The sequence below is a fragment of the Branchiostoma lanceolatum genome, chromosome 14, assembly GCF_035083965.1.
Source record: "Branchiostoma lanceolatum isolate klBraLanc5 chromosome 14, klBraLanc5.hap2, whole genome shotgun sequence".
In the NCBI taxonomy this organism is placed as follows: Eukaryota; Metazoa; Chordata; class Leptocardii; order Amphioxiformes; family Branchiostomatidae; genus Branchiostoma; species Branchiostoma lanceolatum.
Window position 1 is genome coordinate 1,455,663 of NC_089735.1, and position 19,372 is coordinate 1,475,034.

At 44.1% G+C, this 19,372-nt stretch overlaps 2 protein-coding genes across 2 annotated transcripts; one reads left to right on the plus strand and one right to left on the minus strand.

The window, feature by feature from the left end:
- Window positions 1-1,079: 1,079 nt before the first annotated feature.
- LOC136448658 (uncharacterized) lies at window positions 1,080-5,527 on the plus strand. Its single transcript, XM_066448296.1, has 8 exons — window positions 1,080-1,193; window positions 1,384-1,613; window positions 1,843-2,096; window positions 2,231-2,368; window positions 2,548-2,713; window positions 2,944-3,057; window positions 3,436-4,668; window positions 4,837-5,527. Exons 1-8 carry the CDS (start codon window positions 1,174-1,176, stop codon window positions 4,884-4,886), a joined length of 2,205 nt encoding a protein of 734 aa, XP_066304393.1. The 5' UTR covers window positions 1,080-1,173; the 3' UTR covers window positions 4,887-5,527.
- Window positions 5,528-5,864: 337 nt separating this feature from the next.
- LOC136448266 (caspase-7-like) lies at window positions 5,865-19,367 on the minus strand. The gene is made up of 7 exons (XM_066447595.1): window positions 19,193-19,367; window positions 16,580-16,715; window positions 16,009-16,148; window positions 15,282-15,410; window positions 14,142-14,317; window positions 13,463-13,601; window positions 5,865-8,100 (listed from the first exon to the last, which is right to left on the minus strand). Exons 1-7 carry the CDS (start codon window positions 19,209-19,211, stop codon window positions 7,862-7,864), a joined length of 978 nt encoding a protein of 325 aa, XP_066303692.1. The 5' UTR covers window positions 19,212-19,367; the 3' UTR covers window positions 5,865-7,861.
- Between the last annotated feature and the right edge of the window lie 5 nt (window positions 19,368-19,372).

Consider the following 19,372-nt stretch of genomic DNA (forward strand, 5'->3'; position numbering starts at 1 on the left):
CAGTCGAGCGACCTGTTATCAGAACGTCGGAGGACGTCATTGGCAAGTACTTCATCGGTAAGTACGAGAGGCTTTTTAATCTAAAGTAATAAAGGAACCCTATATAGGTAGTTGTTATATAAGTAGGTTCTTGATACTATTTAGTATAGCTACTTGAGACATAAAGAATGTACTTATTTGACTGGATATTTATCTTTTTTTCAATGCTATCTCTTTATTTCAATGTACCTCGGCCCATCTATATCCACTGTTAAAAGTACCTCTGTTCACCTCCAATATATTTAATGTGGAAATTCCGTCTTATGTATTTTGCTTTAGTGGGCTAAAATTGTTTTAGGTACATGTTTATGCTTGTGTTGTACACTCCTAAAATTGATTTCCTTTCTGTCCAGACAACCGGCTGTACCAGGTCAGCAGGGCTGTTGGTGAGGAGGGGCAGCTGTGGACCCGGCTGGGACAGGAGCTGGGACTGAACAGGGCCGTGTTGGACAACATACAGGGAGAGTACCATTACGAGAAGACCCAGGTGGCGTTCCAGGTGCTGAAGGCGTGGCGCACCAAGACCCCCCACGGACCGCTCCACTACCTGCCGCAGCTGGAGGAAACACTGCAGAACATCTGCAAACCAGACCTGGCTGCAGCTGTACAGGGGGTGTACAAGGTGAGTTGACAAACCCTGGCCATATTCAAATCCTATGGTATACTTGACTAATAAGTAGCAGATTATTGGAGAGGAGAATTTATAAAACAGGGCAAGATTTTTAATCGGTTTTGATGACCAGATGATATTACTTTTATCTCAAGTTGTAATGTTGAATAAATATGCTGCATAAAAAGAGATAACAGTGCTGAAGTCGCAGGAGAGAAAACAGTCATATAAATTTTCTTCTGTTGATCTTGATCATTCGTGATAGGTAGACTGATTGTCGATTGTACAGAAGACAAGTAGTCTATTGGATTCAAATGTCTATCAAACACATTCTTTTATGAAAACCTTCAGGTAATTACTTGTATATATGAATATTCATATATGATTTGTTTTATGAAGACTGTGTATAATGTGATTTGTCTTGGTACTGTGATATCCACAAATATGATATCATCAACTTCACCAATATTTCGTGTATCCAGGAATACCGTGATGCATTGCCGATACAAGAGGTCAGTCCTGAGATGACCGGAGACACAGAATGGTGAGTTGAAACGGGCCCAATTTGACTTTAAAAGTCCAGCATCACCAGATACCACACAAACTTCTATTTGCCTTTCAATAAAGAGAATCTTGGTCATATCTCCTCAATACATGGCTGCATGAATGAACAAATGTTACTCATTTCCCAGTGTAATAAATGAGCTTTATAATGACTATGTTTATCTCCTCAGGTCCCTCCGCCTGCCAGGTGAAGGGAAGTACCTGTGCAGACGGACCGATCTGGGCGTGGTGACGCCCTACCCGCTGCACGTGACCTACAGGAGTGCGAACTGGTCCGACAGCTGGCAGCAGGTGGGGGAATGGATGCCGGTGGGTCCGCTCTTCTCCATCCAGTGTGAGGACGTGGAGGGGCCGGTGGACATCCTACTGCCACACGTGCTGCACCTGGATGATGCACCAGGTAAGAAGATCAATCGAAAATTGAGAATTGTTACTTTTGTTTTGTAATGCAGTAACGTCTAGCATGATGTTACAACTCATATGAATATAGAAAATGTGATAATGCCCAAACTTTGTTGATATTCTTTTCAAAACGCGATTGATATTCTCTTCAATAACGTCAGTTTATTTACATCAATGTACATCTTCAGCATATCTGATCCCAAACGGCCGTTTATATCCTATCTTAGAACTCCCCCCAGAAGACGTCCAAGTCGTGCACGTGGTGGGAAATTCCCCCGAGCTGCTGCCGGTTACAGAACTCACCCCCTCCCACGCCGTGACCAGGTTCAAGAAGGGCAGCCTGTTCGGGGTGGTGGGGAGGACAGAGAAAGTCCTGGGCATATCCAGGAACGGCCTGCTGACGGCCTTTGCTTGCGAGGACGACTCCGACATTTCCAGACTGAAAGTTTACATCGTCTCCAACACAAGGATCATGCAGGAGGTAAGGGCTTACACTCGTATGTGGATATTTTGCTATTTTGTATTCAGTGTCGACTAAATGTTCTACGAAGCAGCTAATAATAATTTCATTATTTACTTCTTATGAATTCCTTTACATCTGTGTCACTCTCATAGACCCTTGCTCAGGACTCAGAGAAGCTGAATTTTTCACTCCGCGACTACAAGACATGCCGGCTATGCCCAGGTGATATCTACTATCTTGAAGGGAGTATTACGAACGGCAGAGACATGTTTGTGTCGTCATCTCCACAGGTAGGTAGTTCGCTGTTTGATTGCCTTCGCCGAATGATTGATGCTATTCATTTATTTCAAGCCTGCAGTAACATTGAAATTCACCTTTTGGTCTCTATGTTAATCTCTATGAGTATACATCTTTTTTAAGAAAGAAAAAATCAAATTTACGCAATAACTGATATTGTAATTTATTACAGTGCCTCATGTTTGAAGACACGTTCGACACCAACAAGTTCTACGAGCCGTTCCGGGTAGAAGTTACTGCCGACATCTGGAACAGCAGCACCACCTCGCGACTAAACTTGGAACTGCTTACGGAGGCCAAAACTGGTGCAAAGGAACCTATTGCAGAACTGACTCTGGGTACGTTAAACCTTGAGAGAATAAGAAATAATCTTTCTTCTATATAGCAACAAATGCAACAAAATAGAGCCGTAATCAAATTATTGCCATTGGACGGATTCAGCTGGTTTGGAAGAAACGAAAATAGTTTTTTTGTCAGTATTGGTTTATATCTTGACCTATATAGACGCGATTCTGATCAAACTGTCCTGACCAAAAATGACAATTTTACCGTCTCTCGACTCTCCCAGGCCACTATAAGCGAGAGTACACTGCCGACGGCGATGATAGCGGGCTTTCAACACCCACGGAGCTGGCGGCTATGGAGGCTGTGAGGCGACAACTGGAATCTTCTAACATTTCTGGTATTGTCTGATTAATGGTGACGTACAAGATTGAATCTGTTGCCACCCAAGTGTCGCTACCCTAGGTCTGTTGTTAAAAAGTTCTAGAAGCATATATGCTGTATGGGGTTCGGAAAGATCGAGACTGTTCGTGGTTTTATATTTTCAGTTTAAAGTGCAGGGTACCTAGATCATTTTGGTCATATTATAATGGTTAATGTCAGCAGGGCAATATGTTTTGTTAAGTACATGTTTTCTTAAGTTTAATCAGAATTCATCCAATATGATACTTTATAGTTTATAAACTCCTTACTTTATTGTGAGTATAGTTGATTCTGAGAACAATTTAATGGCATTTCATGTTTCTTCTTTCCCTTTGCAAACCGAATATCATTCAAGGCAAAGGTTCAGTCCTGCTGGTTGGAGATGAATTCTGCACATCGAAGGGCGGAATCTCCACCATCAACCTGAACGTTGCGCGCAAGCTCACCGCCGCGGGCGCCGAGGTCTACGCCACCGTGTTGGAGGCAAGTGAACAAGATGAGAGGGACGCAGAACGAGACGGAGTAAAGCTCATCAAACCTCGTCTTGATGCCGACGGCAGCGTGAAGCCGTCCTTAGAGTGGCTGACTGTGTACCACAGCGTTCACTTTCCACACATTCCACCAAATGTCTGCTGCATTGTGGGCCATGTTGACGTCACAAGCAGAGCAGCGAGGAAGATCAAGGAAGAGCGATTTCCGCACGCCAAGCTCGCCATGTTCGGTCACGTGGCGCCAGAGGAGACAGAGCACTACAAGAGTGACGAGAAGGCTCTGGGTGTGGGGAGGAAGGAAGCCAGCATCCAGGAAGACATCGGCAAGGCTGATGTCGTCTTCTCGGTAGGAGCGCGCATTCACAGGCATTACGACAGGTTCCTCCGTCGGAATCGCGTGGATCACAACATCTTCCTGCCTGAGCCTTCAAAGGTGTTCAGAGAAGCAAATGTGAGCTTTGCTGAAGAAAGTAAAAAAGTCCGAAAACCAGAGAGATCCGTTCTGTCCGTTGGCAGGGTGCGGGATGTGGAGATGCTGAAAGGTCACGACCTGGCCGCAGGAGCCATTGACAAGGTGGCACAACGTCTTGGTGGTCAGTACACACTGAGGTTGAGAGTCCGCGGCATCGATGAGAACGACTTCAAGGAGAGCAAGAGAATCCTGGAGGAGAAGCTGAAATCCGGTCGGGTCAAGCCTACACTGCTTCCGTACGGCACTCAAGAGGACATCCGCCGAGACATGGAGAACTGTCACCTGGTCCTGATGCCGTCCCGGGCCGAACCATTCGGGCTGGTCGGCCTGGAGGCCATCGCAGCAGGAGTACCCGTCCTCATCTCTGAGCATTCGGGACTCGCAGAGCTGATAGAGGAGCTATCAGAAAGCCTAGGGCAGCCCAAGTTCCGCCACTGCATCGTCAAGATGAAGGGAGACACCGCGACCGACGGGGATGCAGAGAAGTGGGCAGAAAGAATCGAGGATGTCCTCAAGAACGCCAGGTCAGAGTTCGCGGAAGCACGCGCCTTCAGGGAGAAACTGCTGGCCTCCAAGTACTGGGAAGAGTCTCACCAGAAGTTCCTACAGGCCTGCGGCATCATTGGTGAGAAACTATATCTTCTTTCAAAAATAAATTCTTTGGCTGCATGTATGGATTTCTAATGTTTCCATTAACAATATAGATGTGATAGTCTTGTATATAGTCACTACACGATGATCCATTGCTTTCCGTACTAACTTTGCTCATTATTTGAACACACCTACTTCACAGCCGACCCCAGTGCTCAAGCGGAGGGTGGAGGTGCTGATGTTTCGGACTGAAAATCTGGCGACAACGTTATAATTAACAGGGCCCGCTGATGGCATGGAATTGTAGATTGACTATTTGCAAGAGCTAAGTAAAGTAGGCATCCTTGCGTCTCGTAAGCCAATGATAGCGTTCTGTTAGTAGGTGTATAGCTGCAGAACAATGGAGGGAATTCATTAATAAGACTGTTGCTAAACGCCGCTAGCTTATTTAGAACAATAAAGTTACATGTAACTGTTATACTGGAATCAGCATCTGCATGGTGATCATGGGTGTACGTTTTTCAGGGTAAGATTTGCCTGTATGAAAGTAAGACTTCGTTGGCCAAAGAACTAACATTAACTCACAAATAACTTCTTCACTTTAATTTGCTGATTCTCAAAACGCTTCCCCAATTTAGCAGCCTAGGAAATAAAGAAGCCACTTGTGTATATCATGTATTAGTTCTAACTAACCACTGCCATCAACATGTACTGATGTAGGGATATTATCGATCACAGACGTCTATAAAAACATCACATGCTCTCATACAGAGGGAAAGTAACATGACAAAACCTGTGGTGTACAAATATATACGATACACTCCAAAGCATCACTGCTTAACGTTAACGTGACATGTATAACGCTATGAGATTAAACGTCAATCTGCGCCTGATCGTTGCTTGTTTTGTCTACGGTCTCGGTCTATTGAGTTACGGCCGGTCATTATTTTGTGGTGTTATATTGTTGAATATTCTGGGAGAGAAATGTAGCGTCAAACTTTTGATCTGAAAATATGGATCACAAGGCTGATGACAGAACAGGACGTTAATCAATTCGAACTGAAAACACCATGTAATTTTACTTAAAAGTATATTCAGACACCCCTAAATGCAAGTCGGTGGTTTCAGCTTATAGATTAGTCACAATAGAATAATTTGCAATGTTTGCATGCTTGTCTAACATGATACTTATCATGAAATCGATCAGTCAGCATTTAAGTACTACAAAGATTAATTCACACGGAATGCATGTATTTGATAAAACACCAGCTACAGAAAGATTTGCAATGTTTGCATACTTGTCTCACATGATACGTACCATGGAAATGATTAGCCTGCAGTTTTCATTTTTGTGGGGAAAAGTACTGCAAAGATTAAGTTACATGGAATGCATGGATGTTACACAACTGCCATGGAATGGTCTTACAATGGTGTGATGTGTGAAATAAAAAAATTCAATGTTGACTGCATGTTTCTATGCACAGAAAAATGGCCTAATCTTTCAAGACTGACTGACTGACAGAAGATGGGTTTTCTGATGCTTGTTCACACATATAACAGACATGGAGTCCAGTCTTGTTAGCTTTGGTCAGCTCCCAACATCCCTACCCTGCCAAAGTGGGAGTGGACAAGGCTGGACTCAAGAAACCATTGTTTTAAACTCAAATCACTATCCAGTAACCATTTCATGGGGCAGTGCAGTGTAATGGTCAGGTTTTCTGGCCATATTCCTAATAAGTCTTTTTCTGGCAACTGGTCTGTTAAACAGTTACATTTTTGCTATTACTGCCGTCCCGTAGGGTGACGAAGCTGAAACCAACACTGTACAAATTCCCCAGTGTATGCTAATAGACCTGGGCAGTCAGGCAACACTCCTAGTGTTAAAGCAATACTGCAGAGCTCCCCATGGGCTGGTTACCGGGCTATCTATCCAGCCATGTGCATGTATCTTATGTGTTGGTAATAGTTCAGCTGAATGTTTTACAAAAGGGCACTTAAAAACATTTTACTATGTGCGTTTTACATCTATGTGTGATAGTAACTTCCTGAGCAGACATGGTCTTTTCAATGGGCCAAAATCTCAGACCACTTTACAACAACGCACACAAGGACAAAATAAGCTATCAGCTAATATCACATTACATGTATGTATGTAGTTACGTGTCACATTACACTACACATCATGTTTCATTTTTGTCCATAAGGCTTTTTTTGCTGCGTGCCACACTTTATAACATTTTAATCTGTGCAAAGTGTAATGAAATTTTGCATTCAAATTAAAGGGTATAAGACACCAATGACATCAACATTAACAATGTCCGGAAATTACATAAAACATAATACTATTGTTTAATAACATAGAAAGTTTCACAACATATTCACACTTCGGATGTTATAGAACATCGAATCTTGAAAACATCATACCTCCAGTTTTTCATTCTTCCCACCAGGTAATTACATTAGTCAGTGACTTGCCAGCCCATGACGTCACGAGAACATGGCAGCCGATTTGGAACTTTGCACAACGGTTTGGAAAGAATGTTATTTTTACAAGGAAACGAAATAGGTATTGTTATGCCCTTTAATCAAACGTTAACACGATAATCAAGCACCGTTTGATCATCAAATAATGTTTTTCGCACCGGTTTCGAACCGGCTGCCGTGTTCATTGTGACGTCATGAGCTGGCATTAGTCACTGATTAATGTAATCACCTGGTGAGAACATCAGATAAGAATAAAGAGCTGGATCCATGGAAGTATGGTTTCTGATGGTTCGATGTTAGATAACATCAGAAGGGTGTGTATTTGTTGTAAACGTTTATATTCCTTCAATGATGCTATTCCTATTTCAGATAATAAGAAAATGTTGTATTTTGGTGTCTTAGGCCCTTTAATACTAGTTATATCACTCTGCTCTCTGGGATGAAAGCAAGGGTCACAATAGTGCTATCCCTACAGTGCTGGAAGCTTCTCTACTTTTGGCTGTAGCTACATGTATAACTGACTTAGTTTACACTTACATTTCCCTCAGCAGTATTACAAAGTCAGGTCTACAAACTAGCAGCACATTTTCTACAGCTAGCTTTCAAATAAAGAACTATAGGTACAGTTAATTACTTTGGAGATAAAATTCTAAAGAAAAAAACAGCATTCATATGTTGACACTTTCTGGTTTGCCAGAACATCTTTGCACTTCGTCTGTCTGTCTGTTTGTTTGTTAGTTTGTTTACTGAGATTTAGGAGAGAGGAACAGGTCTTTAGTTAGCATGGACATGATGCAGGGGATCTGCTTCTTGCGGTTCATGTAGGGGTTGTCGGAGTTGGAGTGGAAGTCGTAGGCCACCAGCTTGTTGACCCGGGTCAGCAGCTGCATGACCTCCAGCTCCGTCCCCTCCTGCTCCAGCACCGCACACAGCGCCTGGATGTACCATGACCCACGCCCTGGGTTACGCCACGAGTAGTAACCTGGGTGGGTGAATACAACAGCTGGGTTAGTATGTACCATGACCCATGGACCAGGTTATGGCATGAGGAGTAACCTGGGTGGGTTAACACAGCAGCTGCCCGCTGGGTTAGAATAACCACGACCCACATCCTGGGTTACGTCACGAGTAGTAGCCTGGGTTGGTTAACACTACAGCTGGGTTATGATGACCCAGGTTATGCCATGAGTAGTAACCTGAGTGGGTAAACACAGCAGAGGGTTAGTATGTACCACCATCACCCAAGCAGACCTTCCACTGATTTTTGCAAGTAAAGGACCAGCCCTCATCATCTAGACGTATATGGCACACATCTAAGACGTAATGTGTGCAGACCTCCCTGGCGCAGTGTATTAGGCCAGCCAAAAGTTTGCCTCAGTTTAACATCGCCCCTGTAGATATACTAAAGTACATTATGTCACATACATGTATACTAGTATCTAAGACATTCCTATGAAGTGAAGATTGTGGACCTACCAGGCACAGTGCTGTAGGCCAGTAGGAAGTCAGCCTCGGCCAGATGTCACCCCAGTAGACATATATATATCATGTACCTAAGACAGTCCGATGAAGTGAAGATTGTGGACCTACCAGGCACAGTGCTGTAGGCCAGTAGGAAGTCAGCCTCGGCCAGATGTCACCCCAGTAGACATACATGTTTATATATCATGTACCTAAGACAGTCCGATGAAGTGAAGACTGTGGACCTACCAGGCACAGTGCTGTAGGCCAGTAGGAAGTCTGCCTCAGCCAGATGTCACCCCAGTAGACATACATGTTTATATATCATGTACCTAAGACAGTCCGATGAAGTGAAGATTGTGGACCTACCAGGCACAGTGCTGTAGGCCAGTAGGAAGTCTGCCTCGGCCAGATGTCACCCCAGTAGACATATATATATCATGTACCTAAGACAGTCCGATGAAGTGAAGATTGTGGACCTACCAGGCACAGTGCTGTAGGCCAGTAGAAAGTCAGCCTCGGCCAGATGTCACCCCAGTAGACATATATATATCATGTACCTAAGACAGTCCGATGAAGTGAAGATTGTGGACCTACCAGGCACAGTGCTGTAGGCCAGTAGGAAGTCAGCCTCGGCCAGATGTCACCCCAGTAGACATACATGTTTATATATCATGTACCTAAGACAGTCTGATGAAGTGAAGATTGTGGACCTACCAGGCACAGTGCTGTAGGCCAGTAGGATTAGTCTGCCTGGGCCGGATGTCACCCCAGTAGACATATATATATCATGTACCTAAGACAGTCCGATGAAGTGAAGATTGTGGACCTACCAGGCACAGTGCTGTAGGCCAGTAGGAAGTCAGCCTCGGCCAGATGTCACCCCAGTAGACATACATGTTTATATATCATGTACCTAAGACAGTCTGATGAAGTGAAGATTGTGGACCTACCAGGCACAGTGCTGTAGGCCAGTAGGATTAGTCTGCCTGGGCCGGATGTCACCCCAGTAGACATATATATATCATGTACCTAAGACAGTCCGATGAAGTGAAGATTGTGGACCTACCAGGCACAGTGCTGTAGGCCAGTAGGAAGTCTGCCTCGGCCGGATGTCACCCCAGTAGACATACATGTTTATATATCATGTACCTAAGACAGTCCGATGAAATGAAGACTGTGGACCTACCAGGCACAGTGCTGTAGGCCAGTAGGAAGTCAGCCTCGGCCAGATGTCACCCCAGTAGACATACATGTTTATATATCATGTACCTAAGACAGTCCGATGAAGTGAAGATTGTGGACCTACCAGGCACAGTGCTGTAGGCCAGTAGGAAGTCTGCCTCGGCCAGATGTCACCCCAGTAGACATACATGTTTATATATCATGTACCTAAGACAGTCCGATGAAGTGAAGATTGTGGACCTACCAGGCACAGTGCTGTAGGCCAGTAGGAAGTCTGCCTCGGCCAGATGTCACCCCAGTAGACATACATGTTTATATATCATGTACCTAAGACAGTCCGATGAAGTGAAGATTGTGGACCTACCAGGCACAGTGCTGTAGGCCAGTAGGAAGTCTGCCTCGGCCAGATGTCACCCCAGTAGACATACATGTTTATATATCATGTACCTAAGACAGTCCGATGAAGTGAAGATTGTGGACCTACCAGGCACAGTGCTGTAGGCCAGTAGGAAGTCTGCCTCGGCCAGATGTCACCCCAGTAGACATACATGTTTATATATCATGTACCTAAGACAGTCCGATGAAGTGAAGACTGTGGACCTACCAGGCACAGTGCTGTAGGCCAGTAGGAAGTCTGCCTCGGCCAGATGTCACCCCAGTAGACATACATGTTTATATATCATGTACCTAAGACAGTCCGATGAAGTGAAGACTGTGGACCTACCAGGCACAGTGCTGTAGGCCAGTAGGAAGTCTGCCTCGGCCGGATGTCACCCCAGTAGACATATATATATCATGTACCTAAGACAGTCCGATGAAGTGAAGACTGTGGACCTACCAGGCACAGTGCTGTAGGCCAGTAGGAAGTCTGCCTCGGCCGGATGTCACCCCAGTAGACATACATGTTTATATATCATGTACCTAAGACAGTCCGATGAAGTGAAGATTGTGGACCTACCAGGCACAGTGCTGTAGGCCAGTAGGAAGTCAGCCTCGGCCAGATGTCACCCCAGTAGACATACATGTATATATATCATGTACCTAAGACAGTCCGATGAAGTGAAGACTGTGGACCTACCAGGCACAGTGCTGTAGGCCAGTAGGAAGTCTGCCTCGGCCAGATGTCACCCCAGTAGACATATATATATCATGTACCTAAGACAGTCCGATGAAGTGAAGACTGTGGACCTACCAGGCACAGTGCTGTAGGCCAGTAGGAAGTCAGCCTCGGCCAGATGTCACCCCAGTAGACATACATGTTTATATATCATGTACCTAAGACAGTCCGATGAAGTGAAGATTGTGGACCTACCAGGCACAGTGCTGTAGGCCAGTAGGAAGTCTGCCTCGGCCAGATGTCACCCCAGTAGACATACATGTTTATATATCATGTACCTAAGACAGTCCGATGAAGTGAAGATTGTGGACCTACCAGGCACAGTGCTGTAGGCCAGTAGGAAGTCTGCCTCGGCCGGATGTCACCCCAGTAGACATACATGTTTATATATCATGTACCTAAGACAGTCCGATGAAGTGAAGACTGTGGACCTACCAGGCACAGTGCTGTAGGCCAGTAGGAAGTCTGCCTCGGCCAGATGTCACCCCAGTAGACATATATATATCATGTACCTAAGACAGTCCGATTAAGTGAAGATTGTGGACCTACCAGGCACAGTGCTGTAGGCCAGTAGGAAGTCAGCCTCGGCCAGATGTCACCCCAGTAGACATATATATATCATGTACCTAAGTCAGTCCGATGAAGTGAAGACTGTGGACCTACCAGGCACAGTGCTGTTGGCCAGTAGGAAGTCAGATGTCACCCCAGTAGACATATATATATCATGTACCTAAGACAGTCTGATGAAGTGAAGACTGTGGACCTACCAGGCACAGTGCTGTAGGCCAATAGGAAGTCAGCCTCGGCCAGATGTCACCCCAGTAGACATACATGTTTATATATCATGTACCTAAGACAGTCCGATGAAGTGAAGATTGTGGACCTACCAGGCACAGTGCTGTAGGCCAGTAGGAAGTCAGCCTCGGCCAGATGTCACCCCAGTAGACATATATATATCATGTACCTAAGACAGTCCGATGAAGTGAAGATTGTGGACCTACCAGGCACAGTGCTGTAGGCCAGTAGGAAGTCAGATGTCACCCCAGTAGACATACATGTATATATATCATGTACCTAAGACAGTCCGATGAAGTGAAGATTGTGGACCTACCAGGCACAGTGCTGTAGGCCAGTAGGAAGTCTGCCTCGGCCAGATGTCACCCCAGTAGACATATATATATCATGTACCTAAGACAGTCCGATGAAGTGAAGATTGTGGACCTACCAGGCACAGTGCTGTAGGCCAGTAGGAAGTCAGCCTCGGCCAGATGTCACCCCAGTAGACATATATATATCATGTACCTAAGTCAGTCCGATGAAGTGAAGATTGTGGACCTACCAGGCACAGTGCTGTAGGCCAGTAGGAAGTCAGCCTCGGCCAGATGTCACCCCAGTAGACATATATATATCATGTACCTAAGACAGTCCGATGATCGAAGATTGTGGACCTACCAGGCACAGTGCTGTAGGCCAGTAGGAAGTCTGCCTTGGCCGGATGTCACCCCAGTAGACATACATGTTTATATATCATGTACCTAAGACAGTCCGATGATCGAAGATTGTGGACCTACCAGGCACAGTGCTGTAGGCCAGTAGGAAGTCAGCCTCGGCCAGATGTCACCCCAGTAGACATATATATATCATGTACCTAAGACAGTCCGATGAAGTGAAGATTGTGGACCTACCAGGCACAGTGCTGTAGGCCAGTAGGAAGTCTGCCTCGGCCAGATGTCACCCCAGTAGACATATATATATCATGTACCTAAGACAGTCCGATGAAATGAAGATTGTGGACCTACCAGGCACAGTGCTGTAGGCCAGTAGGAAGTCAGCCTCGGCCAGATGTCACCCCAGTAGACATATATATATATCATGTATCTAAGACAGTCCGATGAAGTGAAGATTGTGGACCTACCTGGCACAGTGCTGTAGGCCAGTAGGAAGTCTGCCTCGGCCAGATGTCACCCCAGTAGACATATATATATCATGTACCTAAGACAGTCCGATGAAATGAAGATTGTGGACCTACCAGGCACAGTGCTGTAGGCCAGTAGGAAGTCAGCCTCGGCCAGATGTCACCCCAGTAGACATATATATATATCATGTATCTAAGACAGTCCGATGAAGTGAAGATTGTGGACCTACCTGGCACAGTGCTGTAGGCCAGTAGGAAGTCTGCCTCGGCCAGATGTCACCCCAGTAGACATATATATATCATGTACCTAAGACAGTCCGATGAAGTGAAGACTGTGGACCTACCAGGCACAGTGCTGTAGGCCAGTAGGAACCCAGATGTCACCCCAGTAGACATATATATATCATGTATCTAAGACAGTCTGATGAAGTGAAGATTGTGGACCTACCAGGCACAGTGCTGTAGGCCAGTAGGAAGTCTGCCTCGGCCAAATGTCACCCCAGTAGACATATATATATCATGTACCTAAGACAGTCCGATGAAGTGAAGACTGTGGACCTACCAGGCACAGTGCTGTAGGCCAGTAGGAACCCAGATGTCACCCCAGTAGACATATATATATCATGTACCTAAGACAGTCTGATGAAGTGAAGACTGTGGACCTACCAGGCACAGTGCTGTAGGCCAGTAGGAAGTCAGCCTCGGCGGGAAGCGTTGCCCTGTTCCCTGCATCCAGCTCATCTTGGACCTCGGGCTGGGCGTCAGGCATGTCCACCCCGTGGTCAAACTCGTTTCCTCGACACGCCTGGGAAAAACATTTATTTCTCAGTGTCAGTCTTTCTAAATTGACTATACTATTAGATATAGAAATTAATAGCAGGGTACATCCTTAACTTCTAAAATCCGCATTGATTCTCTTTTGTCAAAATAGGTAACATGGCAGAAAAATATCAATTTACCTTCCACACTTGCCTTTTTTTTAATGACCTGAGAAGAATTCTCAACAAAAAGACCTTCGTACCTAGACTCCAGCAGCTTTTCCTGCAGTTTTAGGCCACACAGATTTGTTGATAGATCTTTATCTTTTGTTTGTATGTCTTGTACATCATGTAGGCTACAGAATCACCAGCAAGTGGAAACTGGTAGCCTCAAAAACGGAAGAGGTTTTCTACTATTATGTTATCTATTTGTAACCCAGGGCCTTACTGAAAAGCAGTGGTTACACTGAGTTGAACTACCCTAGTAAATTATGACAGGAAATACAAATTTAGATAGATCTGTTGCATATTTGAGGTTAGAAATTCAGTGTGCTGAAGGTTTCAAACTCTTAAAACTTCAGACTGACCTGTAGAAAGAACAGCTTGGGTTTCCCCACCAGTCCCGGACAGCGGTCTCCGCGGAATGGCTTGGTGATCTCTGTGACCTCCATGTGCCCGTCTGTGCCGTAGATGACCCCCTCCTCTCCATGACTCAGGATGGCACAGGCGAAACAGTCCACGTCACGGTGGTCTTCTCTAGCAGCTGGGGGAGGGACCATGAAGCGTTATTCAGTGGTGTGTATCATCAAGTAATTGTGTATCATCATCATTGGTCGGCTGCCACGCAGGCGACTGTAAGTTTCCAGTTCTTTCTGTCAGCAGCAAGGTTTGCGATTTGTCCAGGTACAAGTAGACCGTTGTTGTCACCCAGGAGTTGTTGTATGTACTGCAGGTAGGTTGTAGGTTGACGTCCTCGCCTGCGTCTGCCGTGTGACGGAGTGTACAGTGCGTATAGGTTGACAGGCTCGTTGACAGGAATTGTGTATATCGACAAGTAATTGTGATCACCAGATTTATCTTACACTAGTTACAGGTCAGGTCTAACTTATCAAAGAAAATAAAGGCTTTGACTTGACTTGACCAAGCAGCAAAAAGAAATGATTTAGCAAGTAAATACTAACTTACTTAAGATAAACAAAACCAATCTTGAAGATAAAAAACTTCGCCAAAAAAGCAGTTACTCAAACAACTGGACATGATTTTGGAAACGTTTCAAGTAGCATCCACTACTTTTTGTCAGTGACTGTCACTGACGAAAAGTAGTGGATGCTACTTGAAACGTCTGACCGTTTCCAAAATCACATCCAGTTGTTTGAGTAACTGCTTTTTTGGCGTATCTTATTACCTGGATGTCTAATCTTCATCGACATAAAAAAACTTCACCGGAGAAACAAATCTAAAAGGTGTGACCTACATGTAAGACACTTGATTGGAAACCACATGAGAAGAATCAGAGGAAGACCATGACTGACATGGCAATTCAAAGTAGAGGAAGATCTACCAGCAAGAGGGAGCTCATGGCAGAGCAAAGAAATCAGAGCAAAGACTAAACCAGACACACTGGGAAAAAAGGGTGGCCCAATATGCACCAGAAAGAGGCACAGGACAGAATAACATCAAAGGTTAGTTAGTAGAAGAAAATCACAATTTTGTCTTCTAATCCTTACCCAGCTGCAGCACTGAAAGAATCTTCCTACAGGGCAGGTTGTCGAACACTTTTGTGTCGAAGCCCAACTTGGAGAAGATCCTGTAGAGGTTGTTGGCGTCCAGATCTGTTCCTCTTCTGGTGTTCATGCCTGCGGGGGGACAACAATGCGGAGGATAAATGACATTTTATCATCCTTAACCTCATGTTTACCACATGTCAGCTTATTCAGTAAGTTTGTATATGACTGCTGAAGCAGAAGCCAAACTTGTGAGTTTGTCAAAGTTCTAAGACTTGTTGCAACAAAATAATGGTCCTATGCCTGTCTAAAATGTAGAATTCAAGACAAAATAGCAACCCAGAAACCAATGCTTAAAGGTTAAATCCATACACCCCAAGTTGTGTATAACTGCTGAGGTAGAAGCAGAAGCCGCACCTGTATGTTTGTCGAAGTCCTTGTTGTAACAAATGGTCCTATGCCTGTCTAGAATGTACACATCAAGACAAAATAGCAACCCTGAAACCAATGGTAAGGATAAATCCATATGCTCCAAGTTGTATATAAGTGCTGATTCAGAAGCAGAAGTCCAACCAGTGTATTTGTCGAAGTCCTTGTTGCAATAAAATTGTCCTACGCCTGTCTAGCTAGAATATATACACATGAAGACAAAATAGCAACCCAGAAACCAATGCTGAGGTTAAATCCATACACCCCAAGTTGTGTATAACTGCTGACGCAGAAGTCCAACCTGTATGTTTGTCGAACTCCTTGTTGTTGATGATGATGGCCTGCCCCCGGCGAGCGTGATTCATGTTGTACACAAAACTGAAGTCCTCGTCTCCCGTGCTGGTGTCCATCGGGGCTTCCCGCGGGCTTCTCCCCTTGATGCTGCAAACGAAAAAAAATATTATTCTACAGTACAGGGCTAAAAATACTGTTTCTCATTGATTATTCTGTAGATTTTTAAAAAATCCTTTCTGCAAAAAGCGCTGGTGTCCATCCGGTTTCCTGCAGGCTTCTTCCCTTAATGCTGCTAATGTCAAACAGGAGGTGATGATCTACAGGGCTCAAAATACTTTTGCCTGTATTCCTTTGACTCTCAAAATTTTCTGCAGATTTTTGCAAAAGGTTTTTTCTGCAAAAAGTGCTGGAATCTACCGGGGTTTCCTTTATGCTGCAAACTTATGGATAGAAAATGATTCAAACTACATTGTATGACATTGTAATCAAAAAGAGGAATATAAATAAACATAAACTGTTTTAAAATGACAGTCAGGAAAGCAGCAAGCTCTAAAAACAAAACAGCAGAACGAACTCACCCCAGGAACTTCATGACACCGGCCGAGGCGCCCTTCTGTGCGTCCGTGGTGTCGCCGCTGGCCATGGCCGCCCTGCCACGGGCCGGCGCCGCGTCGTGTTCATCACGAGAGTCGAGCCGCGGGCTAGGGAGGTCCGCTGAGGGTGAAAATAAACAAAAATGTTGATCTAGTTCACCTTTTAGCACCACCTTCCTACAGCTTTGCTCCGGACCGCTCCCCAACCAAGGTCGGTGCTGGGTTGTGAGAAGACTGGAATCCATCCTGTTGTAGCTCCAATTCACTCTTCTGATTGCATCCAAGCAGTATTATAGTATATGACTTTTAAAACTTTGTTTTTTTAAAAATTGATACTGGTAGTCAGCTGGCGCGGAAGTTTAAACTTTAAAGGCAACCTTGCCAACCGACTCCCTACCACAGATGACCTTGCTCATGATCGTGATCTAAATATGGTCTGGAGATGGTTGTGAGGTCAGCTTGACAAGGGCTTTACAGATCTAGAAGATTACCTTACCTTAAGTTTAGCTTACATGTAATTCCTCCACTAATTGCCATAGGAAGGACAGATGCACAGCTATCAGAGAAATCAGAGATGGCAGACTACAACATCTCAGCAGTAAGCAACCTCGGACGGAACAAACAACAAAAACTGCAATGCTGAACACACACACACACACACACACACACACACACACACACACACACACACACACACACACAAGCCAAAAATAATATTCACATCCTTGGGATGAATCAAGGATTCATACATGACCTTGTGGTGTTATCCCTTGACATGTTAACTACCCCTATAGACCTGATGTCCTTATGTACTACATGTACATACATGGAGATGTTTTCAGACATCTTGGTCATGTTTCTTTAGATAAGTGTCTCAAACAACCTCATCTGACAGACTTGCCTTGAACCAACATCTACAGGAAATACTTGAATTACTTGCACATGACACTGAAATTCCTATGAGAGATGTCACTACTACTCTGTACCATCTAAAATATAATACGTACAACAACATTTCATCTAAAAATGTGGATTAAAATTTAGAGACAACAGTTGCAAACACTTTCATGTACTAGTACATGTATACTGCCTGTTTAATAATGGTATTATAAATATACCGCTCTCATCATCATATGGTTACTTATTTTCCAACCTTTCTCTCTGCTGCAAGTTATAATTATATTTTTCTGCTGTACATGTAGACTCTGGACTGAATGTAGTTATTCATACACAAACTAGAGTTAGACATTTAACATCATTAGGCTGACTGTTACATGTAGAGGACCATGACCTGTCAATCAAATCATATAATTACATGACATCAGTGCATATTTTCTGTTACTGCTTGGTTCAGGGTTAACGTTACATTATCAATTGCAAGGGCCTTGGGCATGGATATCAGTACAAGTCGATGATGTATGTGACTAACCTTCTAAAGCATGACATCATACATACAGGCATGTACTGCTTTCAAATGTAAATCTTATTTCAGGGAGACATGGCTTAGATTAGAAACAAGGTTGTCATTAAATAGTCTTTGAGAATGTGAATGACAGGGCAGCTGAAAATGTTATGATGAAATTGAACAAACCTATGTACAAAAATGAGCCTTAACAATTTTGTTTAAGATCACAGCTACAGGTGTAACAGTTAAGTTGTATCATTAATACACGCATGGGATAAACATCTACCAGAGAATCTAAAATTGAGATGTTTCAGATAGCATCTGCTCTCTTTCATCGGTGACTGAGAGACTGAGAGTGTTGTAATGTTAAAGCAAGATTATCATTAGATATATTAAACTCAGGAATAAATTTTGCATGATATTTGTGAGCATTCCAAAAATTAAAGGGTGAAAAATATTTCTGGTAGAGGTGTATCCATACTAGTAGCAGTATGTAACAAATTTGTCATTGACGTCAAGTACATGTATGCTCGGACGCCCACACAGAAACGATGCTTCTTTTGGTAGTTAGATCCCCTGGGACTATGAGTCATACACTCCAACATAACCCTAATGTGTACAACACTAACGATCATGCATGGCCACGTTAAATGTGCCAGTGTAAAATTTGTTTCATTACCAGTACCGCCCTGTTTATACTATCAGCTATATATACTCACATCACCATGCACCACCTTGCTCTAAATGAAGACATGATTTTATCATAACATTTTTCATCCATTCGATTTTTCTGCTCGAAAATTATGCAATAAATATTATTTGCAGCGTTAACTCGTCTTCCGGGAGGGACGTAAAACGGGGGTCCCGTGCTCGAGGAGGTGCCTCGAACACGTTAAACAGCCTCATTACCCTACACATTGGGTACCTGCCTGTGGCACTGGCTGCAAATACACCTGATATAATAAATAATTAACTGAATAAAATTTGACCCTCTCTATATATCGTCGCTATACTGTGATCTTTCAATAAGAAACAATTAACCTACAGTCAAATTTCATGCCTGGTTACAGATCATTGATATTTCAGTAGTCAGTGAGTCAGACGCAATGAGGCAAGTCAAAACATGACGGCGTTACATGTAAATATTGATCGGCGGAAAAAATAGGGAGGGGGGCAACAACGCTCAAACTTACCGTCGCAAGAATCGTCCATATTTCTCAGTTTCCAAGGATCTTACAGCGAGTTAAGATCTGCTAAAGCTGCACGACGTCTGTAGGTTCGTCAGAGCCGGTAGTCCCCTGTGGCCAGGTCTAAAATAACTCCACAATCAGCCGCAAACTTCCCGCACTGACATACAACCGGAAGTTGTCATA

What these genes read in the sequence shown, in the direction of transcription:
- LOC136448658 (XM_066448296.1), top strand. Translation starts at nt 1,174, where the DNA reads ATGACCGGAGACACAGAATG. An exon ending in GCACCTGGATGATGCACCAG is followed by an intron (nt 1,614 to 1,842) that starts GTAAGAAGATCA and finishes ATCCTATCTTAG; the next exon opens with AACTCCCCCCAGAAGACGTC. An exon ending in ACAGGCCTGCGGCATCATTG is followed by an intron (nt 4,669 to 4,836) that starts GTGAGAAACTAT and finishes CCTACTTCACAG; the next exon opens with CCGACCCCAGTGCTCAAGCG.
- LOC136448266 (XM_066447595.1), bottom strand. An exon ending in GGTGTCATGAAGTTCCTGGG is followed by an intron (nt 16,149 to 16,579) that starts GTGAGTTCGTTC and finishes TTTCGTTTGCAG; the next exon opens with CATCAAGGGGAGAAGCCCGC. An exon ending in CCAAGCTGTTCTTTCTACAG is followed by an intron (nt 13,602 to 14,141) that starts GTCAGTCTGAAG and finishes TGTTTTTCCCAG; the next exon opens with GCGTGTCGAGGAAACGAGTT.